The following is a 25,344-nucleotide window of genomic DNA, read 5'->3' as shown; positions in this document are numbered from 1 at the left end:
TTAAAAGCAAGCTCACAAAAGTCTTTGCCTCCTCTAGGACCCTTACTGAATTTCAAGTACTCTGCACAGAGGCCAGGTGCTGATGTGCCTTGTCTGGTACCCTGCCTCCTATCTAGCAAATAAAACATTCCTCTTCGGGCACACAAGTTCAAACTTGTAATCCTCAGCATACTTCCTAATTAGTGAGTTAAAACTTTATTTCCAACTACCGTGTGTGTCCCACCTTTAATCAAAAAGTTTTTCATTATTGGTGGAAAGTACATATCTGTAAAATTAAATCTATTTAAATGAAAATACCTAAACGTATTGTGGATCTTCATGGCCTGGGCAAATTGATGTATTTAAATACACGTTTTAAGGTCTGTGTTATAACTTCTTTAAACACTGCATAAAAATTCAAATGTTAAATACAGGTAAACAATATATCGTCTTAACTCCCACTTAATCTAACAATTTAAATTCAGTCATACAATATAAATATTACAATCATGTATGTTCAGAAAGTTTTTGAAAAATTGATTTCTGAAGCCATAAAGTTCTACAAATGCCTTTAATGAATTAATATAATTAAAATAGTTTTTAGAAATAAACTTGTAATTTGAAACCAAATAATTCAATATGAAGTTATATTAAGAATCAAATACCAATTTCAAATATTAAAATAAAAAACCAGTAATAAATTTAAAGATATATCAAGAATGAGAACCATGTATATGATCTTTGTAACTTTTCTATCAATCTAAAATTATCCCAAAATAGTTACTTAAAACTCAAGATAAAATAATTGACTAAAATAAAATTAATCATGTTCTAGTTAGCAATATACTAGTTATACTAGTGATTATGAAAAGATGATAATGACAATAAAGGAATAATTAATGCATGTCTTCTCTGCTGGTAGGAAAACATTTGTGAAAAATAAGGGCAAATTATAATATATTGGCATAAAAGGCAAAGAACTTAACTGATGCTGAATAATTTGCATGAAAGTAATGAGTGAAGAGTGGAGGAGCAGTTGTGTGTGGCTGCTACAGAATGCTCCCTGGACATAACGTGCATAATGTATTATACACCAACTCAGTAAAGGCTGATTCAGAAAGTGTACCCAGAAAGCCCGCCAATAATAGTCTCATGCACTTTCAACTTCTGTGTAGGTATTCATTGTAAAAGCCCCCAGGCTCCCATGGCCCTGGAAATCTAAGAGCCCAACAGCCTCCCCAGGCACCCTTAGTGGGACCTTCTATCAGACACTCCCCCATCCAGCACCGGAACCATGTCACTGAGGTCCAGGGACCCTCTGGAATTCCAAATCCACCTCTATCAATTTCAAAGGTCTGTGGAATACCTTAAGGTATTTCCTTAAGTTTCAAAACTGCTTCCTTTGTTCTTGGTTACAACTGCTCAAATTTGGAAAAAGGAAGGTCCTACATGTTAGAAAAGTGACATGGTCCATCAAAAACAGTAGGGTAAAACAGTTATCTTTTAAGGCCACCAAGGTCTGGTTTCCCATACATTCTACAGGCCAATGGTCAATGGTTCATAAGGTATGGTCCTCAGACCTAGTGAGAAACTAGGGTGGGCCCAATAACCTGTGTGTTAAAACGTCCTCCTGATGATTATGCTGCACACTCAAGTTTGGGAACCATTGCCATGGGCCATACAATCAGATACTTAAAATGTCATCAGGAACCCTAAATCAGAAACATCTGTTGCTACAAGTCTGAAATTTAAAAAGATCTTCAGTGTTGTGCATAAAGCAGTCAAGGCAGAACAGAGCCTAATTTTTCTAATTATTTCTTACCTGGAGGAATATGAAGCCTATATAACAGTTTAATTTTCTCATTCATTTCTCCATTATACATAGTATCTGCCAAAAAAAAAAAAAAAGAGTGAGACTGAATAGATACAAATAGTTAAAGTACACGTATCACAGCACAAACTCACTGTGGAGTGATAAAAGTCAATACTTGTTGACGCAACACTTCCTCTTCCCCTACCCCAGATACACACTATGTTTGCAATGAAAATGTGAAAGGTGGTGATTAGTGACTGTTGAGCTACAGGATAACCTCATGAATTTTGTCTGGCCTCATACCTTTTGAAAGATTTTAATTTTATGTGTAAGCATTAGGAATGTTGCTTTTAACAAGCCACCATCACACCCTGGGAACCAAGGAGAACAAGGTCAATGAGCTTGTGTATTGAGAGCCTGAGTCCTTTTCCCCTTAAGGGATCATAAAACAAGTCATGAGAGGAGCCTGCAGAATGATTTTTTTTAAATTCTCACCTGAAGATATGTTCATTGATTTTAGAGAGAGGTAAGGGAGGCAGAAAGTGGGGAAGAGAGAGAGAGCAACAGAGAGAGAGAACCATCAATCAAGTTGCTTCCTGTACATGCTGACTGGGGATGGAACCCACAACCTTTTCGTGAAGGGAACGATGCCCGAACCAATGAAGCCACTGGCCAGGGCTGCAGAGTAATTTTTGAAATCACAAACTCATGTGAGGCCAATCACAAATACATTTAATCGTTTGGATCTGCCTGCTACACAATCCACCTTGTATTATGTTCACAGATTCATATCCCAAACCAACGCACTGCAATAAATAACAGTCATACCAAGACAGCTCACAAATGCTCTGAATTCGATAAGATGGTCCATGTTATCATCCAGAAGCCTGAAAGTCCTTTCGGCAAGGATCTCTGTGTGGGTCCCACAGGTCCATGGTGAGACAAGCTGAAACAGTTGTGCAAACTGCTGGGTGTCTATGCGATACTGCTCTGCATAGGGCCTGCTGGGGTCATGGTGAGAGACCATGGGCCTGGGCTGCTCCCAGTAACAGCTCATCATATATTCTCTCTTAAAACAAGAGGAAAAGAGAGATCCGTGAGAGACGGCAGCACACTTGAAAGCCAAGGCTACCATGACCTCTCATGGCTTACTTTGACTTCTAAAATTATTATCTATTGTATTGAGTGAACAACATTGTAACACAAACAAAAAAAGTTAAATTAGGCTCACCACTCTAACCAGACATATAAGTTTTACCTTTTTAAAACATGAATATGTAATTTTGACATTTTTTATTAAATTTTTTTCATTGTAGCAAATATATATAACAAAATTTACCATTCTAACCATTTTTAAATATACAGTTCAGCTGTCATAGTTTTAACTGTAGACAACATACAATTTTTAATCTATTTTCTTGAAAACTATAAAGCACTAGCCAAAGCTATAGGATACAAAAGAAACTAGCAATACCGGTTACCTGTTGGAAGGGAAAATGGGGGTAAGGACTCAAATGTGGAAGCAAGTCTTTCACCGCATACTTTTTTATATGCTCTAAATTTTGAACCACATGAATAAATTAACAATTCAAAAAATTAAAAGTAGACTTCCCACCAAGATGGAAGTATAAGATACACTTTGCCTCTTTGCATAACCAAAATGACAACAACAAATTTAAAAATAAAAAACAAAAACAGAACTGCCAGAAAATCAAACTGTATGGAAGTCCAACCATCAATGAGTTAAAGAAGAAACATTCATCCAGAACCATAGGAGGGGCAGAGACAGGGAGTTGGGGTGGAGAGGATGCATGGCGAGGCAGTGGCCAGAGGACCAGGTGGGTGAGGCAGCAGCTGGCAGACCGGGTAGTCCCACATTTTCATGCACATACACTGGGAGGAACAACTAGAGAGCAAAACAGACTGCACAATCCAGGGTTCCAGTGCAGGAAAGGAAAGCCTCAAAACCTCTGGCTGTAAAAACCTGTGGGGGATTGGGAAGAGGGAGAAACTCCCAACCTCACAGGAAAGTCCATTGGAGAGACCCACAAGGGTCCTAGAACACACACACACACACATACACCAACCTGAGAATCAGCACCAGAAGAGTCCAATTTGCTTGTGGGTAGCAGGGGAAGTGAATGAAAACCTGCAGAGAGCCAAGAAAGCAGTATTGTACCCTCTCTGACCCCTCCCCCATGTGCAGGGCCACAACGCAGTTATGTGGGTTGCCCCATCCTGGCAAATACCTAAGGTTCCGCCCCTTACATTGTAACAGGCTCGCTGAGACAAAGAAATATGGCCCAAAAGAAAGAACAGGTCAAAGCTCCAAAACTAGAACTAAGCGATGAACAGATAGCCAACCTATCAGATGCACAGTTCAAAACACTGGTAATCAGGATGCTCACAGAAATGGTTGAGTATGGTAGCAAATTGGAGGAAAAAGTGAAGGCTATGCAAAGTGAAATAAAGAAAAATATACAGGGAACCAACAGTAAAGGGAAGGAAACTGGGATTCAAATCAATGATTTGGAGCAGAAGGAAGAGATAAACATTCAACCAGAACAGAATGAAGAAACGAGAATTCAAAAAAATAAGGAGACTTAGGAACCTCTGGAACTACTTTACACATTCCAACATCTGAATCATGGGGATACCAGAAGGAGAAGAGGAAGAACAAGAAATTGAAAACTTACTCAAAAAATAATGGAGAACTTCCCCAATCTGGCGAAGGAAATAGACTTCCAGGAAGTCCAGGAAGCTCAGAGAATCAAAGAAGTTCAACCCAAGAAAGCACACAAAAAGGTACATCATAATTACATCACCCAAGATTAAAGAGGAGAGGATCTTAAAAGCGGCAAGAGAAAAGGAGACAGTTACCTACAAAAGAGTTCCCATAAAACTATCAGCTGATTTCTCAAAAGAAACCTTGCAGGCAAGAAGGGGCTGGAAAGAAACATTCAAAGTCATGAAAGACAAGGACCTTCATCTAAGATTACTCTATCCAGCAAAGCTATCATTTAGAATGGAAGGACAGATAAAGTACTTCCCAGATAAGGTCAAGTTAAAGGGACTCTTATTATATGAAATGTTAAAAGGACTTATCTAAGAAAAAGAAGAAAGTCAAAACTATGAACAGTAAAATGACAATAAACTCACAACTATCAATGACTGAACCTAAAAAAATCAAAAACAAAAACTTGGCAAACATCTAGAAAAGGAACAGCATCACAGAAAGGGAGACCAGAGGGGAGAGGGAGTGGAAGTGGAGAGAGGATGGAGGAAAAGGCACAGGGAATAAGAAGCATAAATAGTAGGCACAAAATAGGGGGAGATTAGGAATAGTATAGGAAATGGAGTAGCCAAAAAACTTCTACGTAAGATCCATGGACTTGAACTAAGTAAGGTGGGGGGACGGGGAAATGTTGGCGGGAGGTGGGTGCTTGGGCAGAGGGAATGAAGGGGAGAAAAAAAATGGGACAACTGTATTAAGATAATCAATGAAATACACACACACACACACACACACATATACACACACATATTTAAGTGTACATGTATATAAATATATGTATATATATACACATATATATACACACACACACACACATTAAAGGTAAAAAACAAATGGGATTTGAAAAACCCTTGGAAACAGACTGAAAACTAAAGCAATCAATACTGGGCCTGTCACTGAGGATCAGTTGAACCTCTTCAGAAGACATCCTTTAGTCCTATACTAAGTCACCTCTTGGGATATCTCAGCTCACTGAAATGGATCCCAACAATTGCACATTCTTCACAATTCCAATGCCCTCTGCAAATGCTGTAATACACAAGGGTACATACCATTTTGGATAGAAATCAAAATGCCATTCATGATTTAACTGTCATATTTGTTACAGTCTTGTTCTTTAAATAGCATTTTTCAGAGTTGTGAAAAGAACCTCAAAGGTCTAATAAATTTCTATTCTTGAAAACTGAAGACAAACTATGAATTTCCATGTATATTTTTGTACATCCTGTGATGCTAAAAGCCCACAGAATTCTGCACAGAAGAAAACAGTTATAAAGGCCAAGGACTAATCCAACAAGTTTATGTAGAATCCTACAAAAAAAATAATAAAATAAATAAAAATAAAAATAAGCAAACGATGAGAACAGGTGATGGGGAAAAAAAAGTATATAATTAGCCAATAAACTTCTGATATGGTACTCAACCTCACTAATGAGTAAACAAATTTAATTAAAAAAAAACAATTTTCTAGAAGACTTGAAAAATTTTTAAAGATCCATAATATTAAATGCTGGGTGGGTGTAAAGTGTAGGAAATGAGCACTCCTGGACATCATCAGTGAAACTGAACTTTGAAAAATCAAAAATACTTGAACAGTATTGACTAAAACCTGACTTGTGCATCCCTAAGGAACCCCTCCTATGAAAACAGCAGCACTGACATCTTAATAGGGTACAAGGTCATTTACTCAGCACAGCACTGTTTATACAGCAGCAAAAAACTGGTAACATAAATGCCTGTGAATAAGTAATGTTAAGTAAATTATGGTTCTGCCCAACAGTAAAATTGTGCAGCCATCAAGAAAGAATGAGAGAAGAGCTGTAGATATCACTCTAGAAAAATCTGCAGGCCATTATGTGTAGCACAATCTCATTTTGTGTGGGAAAAAAGTATGTATGTATGTTTGTGTGTGTGTGTCTACAGAGAGAAATATCAGGAAAGAGATGTGCCGTTTGTGAACATTAATTACCTGTACAAGATAGGACTGTAGGTGCAGATAGAATAAGATCCTTTCATTTTTGCTTAAAGTTTCTTCTTTTTTTAAAAGTAAGAGTAGGTATAATTTCATTTCCTTTTTTTGCATTTTTAATTAAATTTTGAAAATTAAAGTCTTAATTAGAATATGATGGTAAGCAAAATGATATTAAGAAGAGCAAATGCTCTCTAGGTCCTAATAATCCAATAGCAATGAATGAACATAACTGATCATGAAGAACAGCAGGTTGATGGAATCTAGAGCTCAGTTCAGGTCCTGGTGTTTCTAGGAATAGCCTATGATCCCAACTGGTGTTATACTGTTCACATTTTACTTGGCAAGATAAGATTAATGAAGCTGTTTTCAATATGAGAGAATGAGAAATGGATGTCACAAATCTGAATTTATGTAGTTTAAAAGCTTGCTTTACAACATGGATGGACCTAGAGGGTATTATGCTAAGTGACATAAGTCAGATACAGATACACAAATACTCTGTGATCTCACTTATATTTGGAATCTAAAAAACAAAACAACAAAGAACAACAATAAAAACCCATAAATTCACAGAAAAAGAGGTAACATTTGTCATTACCAGAGGGGGTTGGTGGGAGAATTGGATGAAGGTGGTGAAACAGTACAAACTTTCAGTTAAAAATGAGTGAGTACTGGGGATGTGATGTATCACAAGATGACTGTCTTAACATTGCTGCATGGTATATTTGAAAATTGCTAAGAGAATAGGTCCTAAAAGTTCTCATCGCAAGGAAAACGTTTTTTCTTTTTGTATCTGTATGAGAAGATGGATGTTAACTAAACTTACTGTGGTGATCATTTCACAATATAATGTAAGTCAAGTCATTATGCTGTATGCCTTAAACTTATACAGTGCTTTATGTCAATTATATCTTGATAAAATGAAAGAAAATAAAATAATTGCATTAAAGGATAAGAAGATTGCTTTAAATTAACAATAGAAATAAATTAAGTACCAACCACATTATTCACCTTTAATAGGAAAGAGTATGTAAAGATGATGTTAACTATTTCTTGTTAACATAGAAAAGGGTCATAACTGTACACTCCAGGATTAGGGAAGGATCCAGTAAAAGGAATGGACTCCTTAATAAGAACCTATCACATATGTATAAAATGAAGTATATCTTCATGGCCCTTCCCCTTGACAAAATGATACTTCAATTCACAAGAGGTACATGTAAAATCCAAATAAAGAACATTATACCCAATAGTACTTAAGTATTAAAATACAAGAAGTCCAACTATGAAAGCCACGAAAATTCAGAGAAGGTCAGGAGAATGGGGAAAGTCTGAGAGGGCTTGTCATGGGAGACATGATGCTGACTTGAGTCTGGAAGGAAAATGCTGGGGAGGGTTCATAAAGGAGGCACCTAGGTTGTACACCAGAATTAGACACCATGATGATGACACTATTTTACTGGAATTTCCTTTGGAAGAATATTTTGAAAATTATCTTGTATTTATAGTTTTTAAGTTTATATTTATAGTTAGGTCTACAAAAACGAAAGACTTATAAGATTAACTACAAATATGAAAATAAATTTCATTAAGTACCAACCACATCATTGACAAGAACGATAAAAATGGGAAAGAAGAAATGGTCAGCTCTAACCATCTTATTTAAAAACTCTTTATATTATTCCCTGGCTGGTCTGACTCAGTGGATTGAGCACTGGCCTGTGAACCTAAAGGTTGCTGGTTTGATAACTGGTTAGGGCACATGCCTGAGTTGCAGGCCAGGTACCCCACTGGGGGCGTTCAAGAGGCAAGCTTCTCTTGCGCATTGATGTTTCCCCCTTTCTCCTTCCCTTTCCCGCCCTCTAAAAAATAAATAAATACAATATTTTAAAAAACAAAACAAAAAGCCCTCTTCATATTAAAGATAAATGAGAGAGTACTTAGTGAAATTTATTTTTTATAAATTTAAAGGAATCTTTTAAATTACATAAATTCAAATTTGTGATGCCTTATTCTCTCAAATTGAGGTTAACCCCAAATAAATGAAAGACTTTATATCTCAAACAACACATGCATTTACCTGCTTTTATGTTTTTAGTATTCCGTATTTTTCCTTCTAGAAAGTCAGAAGGGTTGGGACACCAAGTAACCTTTCACTTTGTATTTTCTCTTCATGCAACAGAGGAAACTATAAAACTTGAAAACAGGTGATGTCTACAGGAGACAAGGATATGAGGAGTCCTCATCACACATTCTGCTTATTATGAATGAGGAGTGCCGGGTATCTAAACACCAACAATCCATTTCAGTGACTACAGAGAAATGTGCCATGACCGGTGTACCAGGGTTCAGACAACCACTGACTCTGCTTAGAAGTCCCTGAAGTGCTGCTTATCACTATTTCAGTTATTTTGGCAATTTGGGTTCAGATGTGACAATGGCTCAGAGTTCTCACCAGGAAGAACTCTGGAAGCCAGAGCTGGACTTGTTTTCTACCACAGCCACCCCTCTTCACTGCTGGGATGTCAGCAGCCTATCAACGTGTCTGACTCGGTTCCCCATTTTTATTTGTTTCAAGCAAGAAAATTTCTAGCAAGGCACTTGAAAATGTTCTTTGCATCATGAATTAAGTAGCAAGACCTAGGAATCTACCTAAATACCCAAATAATAAGCCAGTTGGTGAAAGACAAATACCATGTGATCTCACTCCATAGGAGGAATCTAATGAACAAAATAAACTATGAGCAAAATACCACCAGAATCATGGAATAGACTAACAGCTGTAAGAGGGGAGGAAGGATATGAGGACCATCTGAAAGAAGGTGAAGGGATTAGTCAAAGAACTTATATGTATGACCCATGGATATGGACAACAGTGCGGGGATTGACTATGGATGTGGGGGGCAGGCTGGACAGAGGGAGCTAAAGGGAGAAAAACTGGGACAACTGTAATAGCATAAACAATAAAATAGTTTTAAAAATCCAAATATTAGAGATATGTTTTAGTATATTATTACCAATATGATAGATTATAAAGTTATTTAAAATTATTAAGACTATGTGGCAATAGGGAAAAATGTTAAAAACAGCATCAAGGGAAAATATAATATGAACTAGCATGCACACCAGTCACATAAATATAAAAATATGTGTACGTGTTGCCCTGGCTGGTGTGGCTCAGTGGATTGAGTGCTGGCCTGCAAACTAAAGGGTCACAGGTTCAGTTCCCAGTCAGGGCACATGCCTGGGTTGCAGGCCAGGTCCCCGGTAGGGGGCACTCAAGAGGCAACCATGCACTGATGTTACTCTCCCTCTCTCGCTTCCCCTCTCTCAAAAAATAAATAAATAAAATTTTTAAAAAATGTGCATATATGTATTGTGGGTTGAATTATAAGTAATTAAAAAATAAATGAAGTGATAGTTTCAAAAGGATCACTGCTCCATCTAACATAGACTGCAAAGTTAGGGCAGAACAGCAGCAGCACTGGTGTGTAGGCTTCGAGTAGTCAAAACTGGAAGGTGGGGAGCTCCAGCCTTTGCAGCCTCAGAGAAGTACATGGCAAATCCCTCTGGCTTCTGCACATCACCTTGGGCAGGCTGAAAACACTGACTTGGGCCTGGCACTCCCTCATCTTCCCAAACTATCATACCTTGAATAAGTCATAGAGTTCCTCGAGGTCTTCCAGGAGAAATGAGACTTCTGGGGTGACAACGCGGAGCTTGAGGAAAGAACAAAAGCAATGGAGTGAAATCTCATCTGTATCTGGAGAGTCAGAGACAGGAGGGGCTCTTCCTGCAAGAGTGGGACACCAGGTGCCAGCACCAACTTCCATCTCCACAGGATCAGTGTCTGCTCCTTTCTGACACAAAGGTCGCCTTATGGGAACTTTCTCAGGAGTTTACCCTTACCTTTCTGATTCACACACTGGGGCCTCCAGAAACATGTGTAAGTTCTAATGGAAGCTTAACACTAACGAAGAGTTTGGGAAAGAACTTCCTCCTGGATAACAAGTAACACTGCAGGCAAGTTCTTGGGCATTTTCTGTATCCTACTTCCTTTAATCCTACACTGTGGGTATTATTATCCTCATTTTACAACTGGGGAACCTGAGGCTCACAATGCGTCTGACTCTAAAAAACTCATGCTCTTGCTATACCATGTCATCTCTATTAAGTTTTTTTAATTCAACAAACAACAAACCCCTGGCATTCTTATGTGAGAGACCAACAGGAGGACACCACAAGGTCAGCACCTGACTGCTGTGAGCCACTACCTTAAGGAGGCCTCTACTCACCACGTTCTGCTTTGTGGTGTCTTCATGGCCTTGGAGAACCCTGATCCTGTGCCTATAGCGCATATGCTCAATCTGTTCCACAGACTGGTCTCCAAATTTCTGCAGGAAACAAGCAATCACTCACTCACAGAAACCCTTCTGAATACAGAGGACACAAGAAACAGCCTTGGAAAAACTTCCCTTAAGCCCATCCCCCCAGCAAGCTTCCATGGGGCGGGTGGAGATAGGTCAGGGCCCAGTTACCTCATAGGAGTCCCGGATCAGGTCAGCAATGTCAGTCACAGGATAGGACTCCTGGTTGTCAGAGAAAAATGTGTGGTGGTAGCTGCCAACTGGGGGTCCAGGGCTGTCCTCATTCTTAATGTGATCTAAAAACCTGAACACACCATCCAGCATTAAAGCACAGGTTTACCCTCATCTGGTCACAGGGGCTATGACAAATGTCACAGCACTTTTTTTTCTTTTTTTAAAAGATTTTACTTATTTATTTTTAGAGAGAGGGAAAGGGAAGGACGGAGAGAAACATCAATTTATGGTAGCTTCTTCCACGCCCTCCACTGGGGACCTGGCCTGCAATCCAGGCATGTGCTCTCGACTGGGAATAAAACCAAGGATCCTTTGGTTTGCAGGTTGGCACTCAATCCACTGAGCCACAACAGCCAGGGCTGTCACAGCACTTTGAAACATAGTTCATTTGTCTCCAGACACTACGAAGACATCCATAAAGCCAGACTTGTCAATCTGGGCTCCATGGGTACATTTCCAGGGGCCTGTGACTCTCCAGTGAAGTAAATCACAATATTCTGAAAAGGAACTTTTGTCAGCTAACTTGCCCTCAGATGCAAGAGGTCTTGGGTTACTGTCCTCAGCCTAGTGGGACACACCATGCCCAACACACAAAATGTCTGAAACCTTTAGTTGGCTGCCTGAGGCCAACAATTCCCAGTGCTCGCCTCCCCTCATTCAAGATCACTACAAGTCCTTCTAGGCTCAACACATTTCAGTCTCCTCAGAGAAAACCGCTAATAGCCCTCTCTTTTCCTGGACTCCCTTACTTGGTAGAGAGAAGTGAGGGAAGACGGCACTCTTCAAGCACATGCAGATGACAGTGCCACCTGATGGACAGCCTCTAGGGGGACCAGAGGGTGACAAATGGCAGGATGAAAGGAAGCCTTCCAGTGGCAGCCCTCCTGTAGTCCACCTCACAGAGTTGCAGCTGGTACCCACTCCTTCCCCAGCGAGCCAAATACAGCACCAGAGCCCACCTGCTGAGGACCATCAAGGCCTGACCGTCATCCCTGCTGTTGCAGAGGTCTTTGGCGCAGGCGTCCAACACCGCCAGCCCTAGCTGGAAGATGGCTTTGATCCCATCGTAGAAGAAGCAATCTACAACGTTCACTGCACTCTCCAAGGGCATAATGCTGAGGAACAGAGTCAGGAACCATGAGAGGGAGATGGACGCCAGGGCTGAGGGGTCATTCAGATGCTCTGCCAGCTCAGGCAGCTGTTCCTTGACAAGCTCCTCAAAGACAGACTGGTCCACTTGTGCCCCAATGACTCGGTGGTTGAAGTAGTCAGGAAGCATCCGCTCACACACAGCAACTAGCAACCAGAAGGCCTCCTCCTCCTTGGCATACAGCAGCAAGACAGAGGTCAGGATGTTCATGGACTGCGTGGGGTTCACAGAGGAGGAACAGTTACTGACCAGACCACACAAGGCCACAGAGATGTTAAAAAACACCAAAGTCCAAATGACCTAAAAAAGTCAAGATCAGGGTACCCCAACCACACTGACCTTTCATGCAGTGGAATTACCATGTGTCCTATCAACCTGGCCCTCACAAGATATATACCAGGGTGAGCGATCAACCACAACTCCGTCACTGTCTCCATCTAGCAATGTGGGATTGAGCTGTGGTGCACACCTCAGGCTCAGATTAAATCCACCTATTTTCTGTGTTCGTGTTCAGACAGATACATACATACATACACACACATGTCATTCACCCACTGATTTTGCTTTTTCACAGGAAAACAAAGTTTACTATCTTGTATTTTAAATGTCAGAAGCTTCTCTAACCCAGTCTTGGGCTGGGGAATTTTTGTTGTTTACTTGCTGGTGTTTATTTTGTGCTTGGTTACTACATCCCCAAGTAAACTAAACTAACTTCCTGTGTCCTCAGGAACTGCTCAGAGGACACCTTACCTCCTCTTTTCCACTCGTGTTTCCTGAAAGAAGTGACATGCCCCAAAAATCTTTTTCCTCCCCAAATAGCACTACCATTTTTAAAATAAATTAAGTCCTAAAATAAATTAATAGGGAGGAGCCCCTATTAAGTCCTGGAGGTCTGGAAAGACAGAGCTCCACAGCAGCTTTATCCTTGCCACCCTCCAGTGGAGGCCCACAGGGGCATGAAGACAGCACCTACTCCTGCAGCACATGTGATGCTCTTTTTAAGCCTGGGAAAGTTTTCTAATCTCAAAAGATCAGGCTCTCTGACACTGAAAAGATAAATTCCTTTGGCCTCATTTGACGCATTGTTTAGGGAAAGGGATCAAGCCCAGAGTCTTCACACAGCTGTCCTTGGTACCAGATAACCAGGAACCACAGACCCGGAGGCCTGGGTGGTCAACACACAATGTAGGCCAAAGGATTCTTCTCCTCAGTGCACACCTCACCTGGCAGTACCCAATTTTGGGGTTCCGGTGGGCATAGGCAGTCAGAACTCTCCTCAAAGCAGCGATTCCTGTTTCATTTTGGAAGGCAGGGTGCTCTGGTAAGGAACGGTGCAGGTCCCGTTCTATCTCCTCCGTCACCAGGCAACATTTTCCCATGGACTCCTCCACCAGATTACCATAGTAACCAGGATGTGAGGCAAGATCGGTTACAGCATCTAATGATTTAAAAGTAATTTTTCAAGAGGGTTGATTACCAGGATAGCATCAACATGGGAAGGGCACCTGTCCTGTCAGAGGACCTCAGTAGGGTCTCATTACTTGAGGAACATGAAATACTTTGAGACCACATACAACAAGAAGAACTTCATTTCTCCCGAAAACAAAAAAGAAAGAAAGAATATGGATAGCTTTTCTAAGAATAACCTTATATAAAGGGGCGGGGGGGGGGGGGCTCATACTAGAAATACTTTTATTAATATGCTCTTCATAAGTTTTATTCCCTAGTAACAGGAAGTGTATGTGTATACATGTATACATATATACTTACATATATGTACACATACACAATTTCCATGCATTAACTCAACAATAAATTACTAAACACCAACATGTAAAGCTCCCGAGAAGGTGTGATTATGATTAAGTATGCTAACAATTATTAGGGAGCCAACAGCAGCCAGCAGAAAGCTGCAGGCAGTGTTCATGATATGCAAGATGACCCAGGGCCAAGCTACTGCCCAAGCCTCTGAAAGCAGGGAAATCAGGGGATAAGTGAACCAACATCTGAGGGTTCTCGTCACTCATTGGCCAGCATCAGGGCACCTGTGGTTTTAGCCAGTGTTCCCTCAGCAGGGCTGATGGCAGGTGGCTCCCAGTATTGCTGCGAGCCCAATGCAGACAGGTTCCCAGAGGGCAGGGGAAGCAGAAAGGGCCCGGTTATGCCTTTAACAATTAGTTAATGTTTTTAATTCTGACTAGGTTCAGTATCGCACCCTTCTCCAACTGTATCTTATATTAACATTTGTCATTTATTTAGCAATAGGTTAAACACTACAGCAACCTTTCTGCCACCAAAGGAAACACTCTATCACTTGAATGAAAAGATAGTCCTATATGAACTGACTAAGCACTTATTTTTTTAATAGAATATGTATGTGTGAAGTCATTCCTCAGTATCCATGGAGGATTGGTTCCAGGACCAAAATCCTCCATGGATTTTAAAATCCGTGGATGTTCAAGTCCCTCCTATAAAATGGTGTAGGATTTGCATAGAACTTATATCTGCATATGGGCTACAGCAGGATGTTCCTACACATCACTTCATTCACGTGGATTGAATGTAGTACTTGGCATGTGGCAAATTCAATTGCTGCTTTTTCAAACTTTCTGGGATTTTTTCCCCTGGATATTTTTGATCTGTGCTGGCTGAATCCACAGATGTGAAATCCATGGATGTGGAGAGCTAACAATACACTATATAAAATATGTTCATTAAAGACACTTAGAAGACCATAAACCACTCTAAGTGGCTACATTATTATGAGTAATGTTACTTGCTTTGCTTGCGCCTCCGTATTTTCTTTTCAAATAGGAATATAGATTTTTATTAGATAAAAAAATACAGAAGACACTTTTAATTTTAAAGAAAGTGTGTCGATGGTGTGTCTTTGGTAGGCAGCTGCAGAAACAAGCCTGAGGCAAGGGGAGGGCTCAGCCTATGAACTGGTGAGAAGTGGCCAGACAGGTATCCATGACTCTGACTACGGAAATGCACCCAGTGTACCAGAAAGCCCAAACTCTGCATGCAGGTGCCTCTGGCTGGAGAGGGGAGAGGTTAGGCTACTTTAGGGGAGAGACTGGGAAGAAGGAGGAGCGAAGTGACTGGGGGTGAGTGGCCACCATAAACGAGGAACAAGACAAGTGAGCAGTGAGAGGACAGGCACCCACGCATGCCCAGCCTCAGGAGACTCGCTGCTGAAGTGAGCACAGCAGAGTTACCTGGAGAAAGTAAGCCTCCTCACCATGATTCCCACAGCACCCTGCAGGGAGTAGCAGTCACACCATAGGACAACAGGGACCTCCCCTTCCTGCTCACAGCCCAGCTCCTCTACCAAGTGGGACAAAATGGCTCATGATCAATGTGGAGACAGGTGAATGCCTGCTTAGGAGTCTCTGAAGAAGTTTGTTCCCAGTCTCAGCCCATCCATCAGTAGGTGTCCCAGACAGCACCAAACTACAGCAGAGGGACAGGCCTGAGGCCTGACACCAAAAAAGGCCAGCACTGAATAGGTCAAGTGAAACAGGAGGAGGAAGGATAGGAGAAATCTCTGTGATTCTGTCTCTTGGGAACATGTATCTTCAGGGAGAAGGGGCACATAGAAAGTGTGCTCTGAGGAATTTATTTCAATACTACTGCAAGTGAACAGCTTATGAAGACTCTTGTTTAGTATATTTCAGAATTCATGCCCTAGAAAGACACCTCCCTTCCAAGGGGTTGGTTTTTAACAGAATTCTCAGGATTACCTATAGACTCAAACTCTTTTTTTTTTTTTTTTTTTTTTTGATTTTTTTGGTTGTTACTGTTTCTAGAGTGAGCAGAAGGGAGGGAGAAAGAGGAGAGAAACAGCGACATGAGAGAGAAACATTGATTGGTTGCCTCTCGTACATGCCCCAACTGGGACTAACCCACAACCCAGACACATGCCCTCACCGGAAAATGAATGCGCACCACCTGCCCTACCCCCGCATGACCTTTTGGTTTACAAGATGATGCCCAACCAGCTGAACCAAACCAGCTAGGGCTCAAAGTCATTTTTAAAGGAGAAGAGATCACTTCAGCCAGACCTCACACTGACAAAGAGGACACTGCTGCCCAGAGGTCCCAGGTGCTCTGACCAAGGCTCCACAGCTGTTACAGTAAGGTTATGAAGTCTAGACTGGGAATGTCACAGGAAGGATCTAAGACAGATGATCATTATACACACACATTACTCAGACATCTGTCTCTGTTCCTGAGTCTGCTCCAGAAATCACATTTGGCCTAGACGCATCAGAACCACTTACCTGAGAAAAGCAGCCAGAGTCTGCCACGTAAAGACTCAGGGATCCCCATGGCCACAAGCTTCCGGATCTTCTCTGTGCGAAACATACATACAGTTCTGCCATATTCCATAAAGTGGTCATTCCACAGGTTTAATTTTATCTGTTCTCTGGACTAAAAACAGAAACACCCTTAATATACAAAGAAGCCCATCTATACCGGTAGCCCATCCACAATTCAAAATATAGGGACACTACTCCTGTTAACTGTGACAGGCAACTCCTTCAGCAAATAGTATTTCTGAACCTCTGCTGGGCACTGAGGATGTAAAGGGGAAGAACACAGAGCACCAGCCCTTCAGGAGTTGAGAGCCCAGTGGGAGCACTTATGCAATAAAATGCTATTTCCTTGGCAAAGTGGATAGAAAGAATATGTTTGTTCCAAGACAAATGTAACCCAAAGCAGATGGGAAAGTGAGGTGGGAACAGGAAGCATGAGAGGAAGCTCATCAGGACACTGACATGGAACCAACTGCTGAAACACAGGTCGACTCAGAGGACAAAGGGGACTCAAAACTTGCTATGAGTTTCCCGACAGCCAGAAGAAAAACTGAAACCTGGAAAAAGTACATTGCTCTCACCATCAGAAACAAGACACTATTCCTCTAGGCAATTAAAAATCCTTTAAAATTTATCCCTAGATGGCAGGAAATTTTAGTTCCTTTTAAATAATATGTTTGTTTAATTATCTTTATTCTCCAGTAATGGGAAAAGTTTGCACATACATTCAGTATTTTTACGTGTTTAGCCCACAAAAGTTAATTGGGCATCTTTGTATAAAGCACATGGGAAAGTTCAGTTCTGAACAAATAAAACTAACAATCAATTATATAGCAGCCAGTGATGACTCAGGCACAGCTTGGGGTAAGAATATTCACAGCCACTCTGGTTCTCATGGTCACAACTACCTGCCACAGCACCATTTCAAAGTACAATCTCTAGTCCATTTGCCCAACTGCAAAGGACAGTTCCCTCAGAGTCTCCCTCCAAAGATGAAATCTATTAAGTAAATGTAACAAAAATATTTTTAGTTTAATAAAACAAGAACAGGAAACTGTCCCAGAAGACAAAAAAGAAATACTGTAAAAAGAGGCACACTCAGATCCTATGGAAAAAAATGGAGCGACTTTCTGGGAACACCCACAAGGGACAGCACTGACAGCTCCCACTCAGGGGACAGGAGGGATAGCCACAGATTCCACTGTGTGACCACATCCTCAACACATGCACAAGTGCCCAGGCGGTGGGCATCAGTGTACTCCTTTCACTTAGGGCGAATAAGGCAAAGAGAGGGCAGCCTGCTGTTCCAACCAAACCTGCCCTCCTAGGTGCTGAGCTCTACAGTAGGTCAGCTGGCTAGGAAGCCACAACCATGCCAACTCTGTAAGGGATGGGCAAGGCAGAGTGTGCACCCACCATTCGCACATCGGGGCTCTGGCTATCCGACTGCTGCAAGACAGCTCTCAGGGCCTGTGGATGCTGCCGCGGGCACTGTTCTTCTTCACCTTCCTCGTTATTCTGAGAAGACACCATTTTAAGATCCCCAAACTTGTGGCCACTGCACATGCTTGTTGAATGAAACACATGTGACATCTGCATGGGGAGAAAAGTGAGATAAAGAGAAGAAAGCCATTGCTTTAATTACAGAACAATCCTCATCTCGCCTTTGGAGGCATGAGCATAACAAACTCAAACGTGTCTATTTATGAATCAAGGGAAAAAGAGGCTAACATGAGACCCAGTGGATTTGATCCTTAGGCACGGGTACAGTCCACACTGCAATGTCCCCATGAGACTACTCATTACACCCAGGGCATGCATTCAATGGGGCCTAAGAAAGCACCTTTCCTCATGTGCAGTCTCACCTTCCCTTAGCTTCCACACTGAAGAGGACCATCTCTAGAAAACAGCTCTAAGGTACTGAAAACTATCTCTTGTCCTCCCTGCCACTATGGGTAAAAACAGGTCAAGAGAGGGATGGGTGCGTAAGTACAGGAGACCTGGATCCCAGCAGACCAGGTCCATTTTTGTAGCTGTCCACCCTCAAGGGCAATGAAACTTCCTTTGGCAAATTACACCTGCCCCCAAATAACATCACCCCTTCCAACCTGGGGTGGTAGAGGACTCTTGTAACCTGTGAATGAAGTGCCCCTTTAGCCCCTCTAACCTATGGGGTACATACCTATGAACCCCTTTAATCTTCATGGGTCCCCTCTAACCTGTGGAACACCTACCTACTTAGGACACCCAGTGCATGAGAAATGGTGCCAGACTAATACAAAAGCCCCATCATCTCTGACACATAGTTTCTTGTACCCATGTGCATCATCATTATGTGCACTCCCCTTTGGAGACCACTGCGCTAGAAATAGTGGAAAAAGAAGGGATTTTCAGCATATGGAATCCCACTCTTTTGAAGGATCATACCATGTCATCATCCTGTGAGGTGCTATAATGCACAGGGTGGTCGGCATGCACCTGCTTCAGCCGAACAAGCAGATTCTCCACCAGGTCATCTCTGTCCTTGAGTTCAATGAACTGGAAGGCCATCTTGCTGCGGATGCTGATGATGATGGGGTTGGGAAGCAGACTTGTATCCTCCATCTTCTCAATGCTCACAACCTGTGGCAAGAAATTACATACAAAAAGGTATAGCAAAAAAGAAGGGAACCAGGCATTTAATTACATACTCAGAAATACCCCATGGTAGAAGGCCAAAACAAGTAACTGCAATGAGGAACTGGGGCAGAGGTTAAAAGTATTTAAGGCAGCATATTCAAATTAGCTAGAAGATGAAAGAAACCCAAGTGGCCACCCTCAGTAAAAGAGTGGATAAACCAAATGTGCTCTATACATACAACAGATTATTATTCGACCTTAAATAGGACAGATATTCTGACACGTGCTACAACATGGATGGACTTTGAAGACATTATGCTAAGTAAAATAATCCAGTCACAAAAGGACAAATACTGTATGATTCCACTTATATGAGTAGTAGTCAAATTCATAAAAACAGAAAGTGGATTGGTGTTTGCCAGGGGTCGACAGTGGAAGGGATGGGGATGAGAAGTTGTTGTTTAATGGGTACAGGGTTTTAGTTGGGGTAGGTAAAAAAATGTTCTGGAGATGGCTGCACAACAAAATGAATTAGTTAATCCCACTAATTAACACTTAAATATGCCAAAATGGTAAATGTTGTTATGTATATAATTTTTAAAAATGGATTTCCTGCTCCACTCTTAGGTAAGAATATTTGTGAAATGAAGACATCTGCTGCAGAAATAGGACATGGAGGCAGAAGATCACAGGAATGAAGAAATTTTGAGTTTTTCTGAAGAGTGCTTGCCAGGATGTTACAATAGCAAGACTCTGGGGTCCTGATGTGTAATGGAGTTGTGGATATTGTCACAGCAGGGACGCCATGAGACCACAAGATGAGCTGTCAGAGCCAGAAGTGGACTCAGACTGCCCTGATTTCCAAGAGGAGAATTATAGATTTGTATAGTAGGAAGGGACCTGATCCATATGAAAGGAAACACTATTACATTTTCAGCTAATGTTTCATTCAGGAGGGTATAAAAGCCAAGCAATTTTACCTTTATTTTCAAAAGGGATGCTTTTTGTAGGTTGCATTTTTTTCTCTTCCTTTTTGTGGGGGAAAGGAAAAGATTTATGCCTAAAAGCTGTGGTAAAGCTTTAATTGCTAGGCATGCACTTTTAAATAATAGCTTTATTGATAATGTGGAGGTTAGCGTGTCCTGTTCTCACCAGTCACTTTTATACAAATTTCAGGTTGCCACACAGCAATAACAGAAAAAGCAACAGCTAAGTTGGCGACGGTCAAATTCAGGCCATGCTTCCCTCTAGATGCCCAACTTAGCTGGCAGTAACCATCCCAGCCTGCTGTCATCTCCCAGGGAGGTGGAGTCCCTTCCCTACCTCTCTGAGTGGGAGGATGACATTGCAGCAGCCGTCCTCTTTGCTGGCAAAGCAGATGTAACTGTCTGAGGCAAACATTCGCCCAACAGTGTGACAGCGACTGAAAGGTGTCCACAGGGCACAGTCAACGGCAGCGTACAGCTTCTCCAGCTTCGGCAACCTGAAGAATGCCCGGAAGAATTCATTCTGTGCTCTGGCTTCCAGATGCCTGATAAAGAAGGGAGACAGAATAAAGAGGTAGAAATGGTAAATTAATACACTTGATTACAAAGGGAAACACTTTTAAACCCACTGGCACATATTACTGAAATGAGTACAAAAAGGTGTTGCGCCAGTCCAGTTCCTACACGAGTCAGCAGTACACATTCCATTTCACAGCCGACCTTTGGAACAAGGAAGCAAAGCTGAATGGGCGGCCTCTGCACAGATATAACAGAACAAACCCAGAGACCAAAATACACAATCATTTCAAGTTTAAGTAACATTGGGAATTAACATAAAACAACTGTGTAACAACCCAGTATCAAAAAGTCAAATAATAACAAGTGTTGATGAGGAAGTGAAGAACTGGAACTTTCATACACTGCTGGTAGAAATGTAAAATGGCATGGCCACTTTGAAAAACAGCCTGGCTATTCTTCAAAAGATTAAATGTAGAATCATCAAATCACCCAGCAATTCCACTTGTGGATGTATACCCAAAATAACTGAATATATTATGTCCATTCAAAAACTTACATATCTTCATAGCAACATTTTTCATTATAGCCTCAAACTGGAAACAATCCAAATGCCCATCAACTGATGAATGGATAAACAAAATGTGATATATCCATACCATGGTATATTACTCAGCCATAAAAAGGAATGAAGTTCTGACACCTTGAATAAACCTTGAAAACAATATGCTAAGTTAAAGGACCCAGATACAAAATTCTACATATTGCCTGATTCCATTTATATGAAATTTTCAGAATAAGCAAATCTATAGACAAATCAGATTCATGACTGCTTAGGGCTGCAGGAATGGGGAGGAATGGGGAGTGACTGCTCATGAGTATGAGGTTTCTTCTTGGGGTGATGACAATGTTCTAACATTCATCAGTGATGACTGCACAATTCTGTGGATATACTAAAAACCAGTGAAGAATGGTACATTTTAGAAGGGTAAATTGTATGGTATGTGAATTATATCTCAAAATATCTAAGCAGCAGGTGATCTCAGGCCTGTGAGCCATGGCAGAAACACCCCTCTCAGGATAGAAACCAGCCCAGGAGCCTAATAATATTCACTACCCATTGTCCACACTTCTCATGTGCACAGGCCACAGCCATAGCTGGAGAATAACAGGGGAAGGTGACACAAGTCATTCTATCCTTTTTTTTTCATCCTCACCCAAGGATATGATTCCACTGATTTTTATACAGCAGAGGGAGAGAGGCAGAGAAAGAGAGAGACAGAGAAACATTGATGGGAGAGAGAAACATCAATCAGTTGCCTCCCATATGTGCTCCAACAAGGGATCGAACCCACAACCCAGGCATGTGTCCTGACCAAGAATCAAAAAGGCACCCTCTTGGTGCATGGACACTCCAATTGAGCTACATGGCCAAGGTCAAATCATCCCATCTTAACACTTGACATTTTATGAACTGTAACTAGGCTGAGAACAAATATGGGCTGATCAGAATCTGGAGCAATAACCATCAAGTTTGTTAAAGTTAATATGTACAATCATACATGAAAAGTGTGCAGAAAATTCTAGACCTCAGACCCAAGAAATCAGGAGGTAGGTACTTCTCTTATTCCTCTACAAATCCAGAATTAGAGTTCTCCCTCTTAAATTAGGTAAAAGATATATCAAAAACAAATTTCCCTCTCTCTTCCCCCATAACCTTTTAGAATGCTTTTGGGAAGAACTGTGTCAGGTCTCACACACTGGCTCTCACTCTCTCATGTTCATTCCACATACCTATGTGTCATTGGCTTAAAGCTGCTTCAAGGCCAAATGCTTCCACACACAGGGGCTGCATGACAAACTAGGGCAGGGGGGCTTTCTATTAGCCCAGAGTGTGAGACCTTCTCATCTGTGCTGAACAGAAAGTCTGGTGCCACCACTCCTGTCCTTTGGAAAAACTCAAGTGTTCTGCAACCAGTTTGCCTCACAAAGGAACACACAAAGATTTCTACAGGATCTTGTTAGGTGTCCATCCACAGACTCAAGTTGGACACTTTTAAAAGTCTGGGAAATACCAAGAATTAGCAAGCTAGAAACAAGGCAGAAAGGCTAGAGGTGCTTTTCTTGAAAACCCAAGTCTGCACAGAAAACACTGCATTTCTCAATTGTGTTTTTGCTCAGCAATCCCCCAAGAGCTCTGTGGAAATGGAAGGACAAAGTGTCATGTGGTGCCTTACACAAAGCATACCACAGCCGAGGACCATTGAGATGGTGGGAGCGTGAAGTAACCCACCCTCAGACAGTAGAGCTCCGACACCAGGACCTCAATAACACTGGGCATCGGAAAGCTTTTTCACCTTCTAGAAAAGGCTCCTGCCTTCCTTCTCTGCTCTCCATCCTGTCCCAGAGAATATGTGATGACCACAGAGCACCTAGGATGCTGCAGGTGGTAGATGTGGGCCCTGCTGAGGGGACTATTCAGCACTGCATGACACCCAGGAATGTCTCAAACGGTCCAAGAGGACTCTGCTAGGATCAGAAGGAGAGAGTTGAGCAAATTACATGCAGCTTGGGCATCGCTAGTGGGGGCAGGAAGACAATAGCAGGAGAGGAATTAAGCTGGACAGAGAAGGCTCAGGAGGGTCTGAAAAGCTGCCAGGAGTTAAGTACAAGCCAGCTAACTGCAGGTGAGGAATTACTACTGAGGACATGCATTAGTACTGAGGACATAAGCCTTTTGGCAGACACTGTCTACCTTTAGGTACTTGCAGGAAGAGCTTGCTTACATCACGAGAATCGTTTCTGTTGACTACACTGCATTCATTGAGTGTTCCTCCAGCATTTTCAGCCCGTCCAAACAGACTTTAGTGAAAATGTTAACCTCCATTGGAGAGCCCTGGGCCAGGCACTCCTCCGTGAAGCATGAGGGCAGGGCCAGTGACTCCATGTTCTGCCAGCTCTAACTTGTTTGAGAAGTTGGATCCTGTCTGATCTTCGGGTGACAATGCACCATCTTTCTTGCTGCTCATGCCAGTATGGGCCTTGCTATGCTGTGTCCATAAGTCCCTCAACAGTGAGCACATCAGCAACTACGAAAAACCCAAAATCACCAGGTCCATGACCCCAAAGGTACCTTTCTAAAGCCATCATCTGGGAAGGGAAGTGAAAATATGTCAACAAAAGAGCCTGACAACCATTCCAACATTTCTGACCATGTCTTTAGTATGAAGAGACTGTTTTCCTAAACTTTAAACCTGGGTTCTCTTGGCAATATGCCAGTTAACTGAGTCATTACCTGTTTCTGTCTACACGTCCACACAAAGTTACAAATGGGCACTGGTAACAACTTGGGGGCAACATGTCTTTCACTTTTGGAGAAAGTCAAAATACAGGTACCAAAAAAGCATGCCTGCACCAGAACACTGCTGTCCATTCTGGGCCACCCTCGGCACCTCAGCACTGGGCAGCTTCACTGGCACCCACTACCAGGGCCCTGTTCATCCTTCTTGCAACAACCCCCACCCCTGACACTTTCTTTTTTTACTGTTTCAATTTTTTAAACAATATTTTCCCCCACCCGATGACATATTTATTGATTTTTAGAGAAAGAGGAAGCAGGGGAGAGAGGGAGAGAAAGAGAGAGACAGACAGACAGACAGACAGACATCGACTGGCTGCCTCCTCCTGCACATGCCCCAACTGGGGATCAAACCTACAAACTAGGCATGTGCCCTGACAGGGAATCGAACCTCCAACCTTTTGATGTATGGGATGATGCTCCCACCAAGTGAGTCACCCAGCCAGGGCTTTCAAATTCTTCATTATACACCACGGTCACACAATTTGAGGCTAGTTAAATACAACAGGTTTTCAAGTTTTCTCGGAATATTGTCCAGTTATACATGCAAGTGACTATGAAAATATTTGGAATTTATAAATTTTGAAACTCTGAACAGGCACTTACATGACAAAACATTACCATTCACAGATATCTACATTTGAAATAAATACTCCAACACTTGGTACATGGGGCCTTTTGCCAGCAAAGAAGTTGGTTACTGACCATTTTATGGAAGTGCCATAGTAATAAAAAAAAATTTAAAGAATGTAATATGGGTTACTTAGTTTACTCATAAAGTAAGGTTAACTGACAAGACTTGTACTGAAGTGTATGAAAAATATTGGTAAAAAAACAAACAAACAATGAACCATAAATGAAAATAGATTACACAACCAGCTTTGTCATCTGAGTTCCTACACCCCACATTAAGTGTATTCAAGATCAGACCTTATGCATATGAACAGAGCACCCCAGCCTTATTTTTTACAGACTTGGAACAGAAGACTTAAATTTAGTGTTAAAAAAATTAAACAGAGTGGGTGAAATATAAAACTGAGTTTGAACAACCCAAAGCTCCAATATAACAAACATGAAATTGACCAGATCTGTGGAACTACACTTTTTAACTTTTTTTTTTTTTTATTGTTCATATATTTGTCTTCATTTTCTCACCATTTTCCCCTGCCCTACTCCCACCCTCAATCCTTCCCCACTTTGGCTCTGTCCTTTATACAAGTTCCTTGACCCTTCC

General features: G+C 41.6%; 1 protein-coding gene across 2 annotated transcripts in view; it reads right to left on the bottom strand.

Annotated features, from left to right (window-relative positions):
- Positions 1-25,344, bottom strand: part of TBC1D8 (TBC1 domain family member 8) — a 143,865-nt gene that overhangs the window by 8,459 nt on the left and 110,062 nt on the right. For both annotated transcript variants that reach the window (XM_054578026.1, XM_054578027.1), the window contains 11 exons: positions 20,574-20,781; positions 19,059-19,253; positions 18,048-18,224; positions 16,596-16,746; positions 13,533-13,747; positions 12,119-12,522; positions 11,097-11,229; positions 10,854-10,952; positions 10,209-10,277; positions 2,621-2,861; positions 1,802-1,867 (listed from right to left, as the gene is read on the bottom strand). In XM_054578026.1, coding sequence (XP_054434001.1) covers positions 1,802-1,867; positions 2,621-2,861; positions 10,209-10,277; positions 10,854-10,952; positions 11,097-11,229; positions 12,119-12,522; positions 13,533-13,747; positions 16,596-16,746; positions 18,048-18,224; positions 19,059-19,253; positions 20,574-20,781 — 1,958 coding nt within the window. The remainder of the gene's footprint in view (positions 1-1,801; positions 1,868-2,620; positions 2,862-10,208; positions 10,278-10,853; positions 10,953-11,096; positions 11,230-12,118; positions 12,523-13,532; positions 13,748-16,595; positions 16,747-18,047; positions 18,225-19,058; positions 19,254-20,573; positions 20,782-25,344) is intronic.

The sequence above is a fragment of the Pteronotus mesoamericanus genome, unplaced genomic scaffold, assembly GCF_021234165.1.
Source record: "Pteronotus mesoamericanus isolate MK-2021 breed Mesoamerican mustached bat unplaced genomic scaffold, CSHL_Meso_final contig_48, whole genome shotgun sequence".
NCBI classification, from domain to species: domain Eukaryota; kingdom Metazoa; phylum Chordata; class Mammalia; order Chiroptera; family Mormoopidae; genus Pteronotus; species Pteronotus mesoamericanus.
Note: the sequence above shows the minus strand (reverse complement) of the source record. Positions and strands in the feature narration are given on the sequence as shown.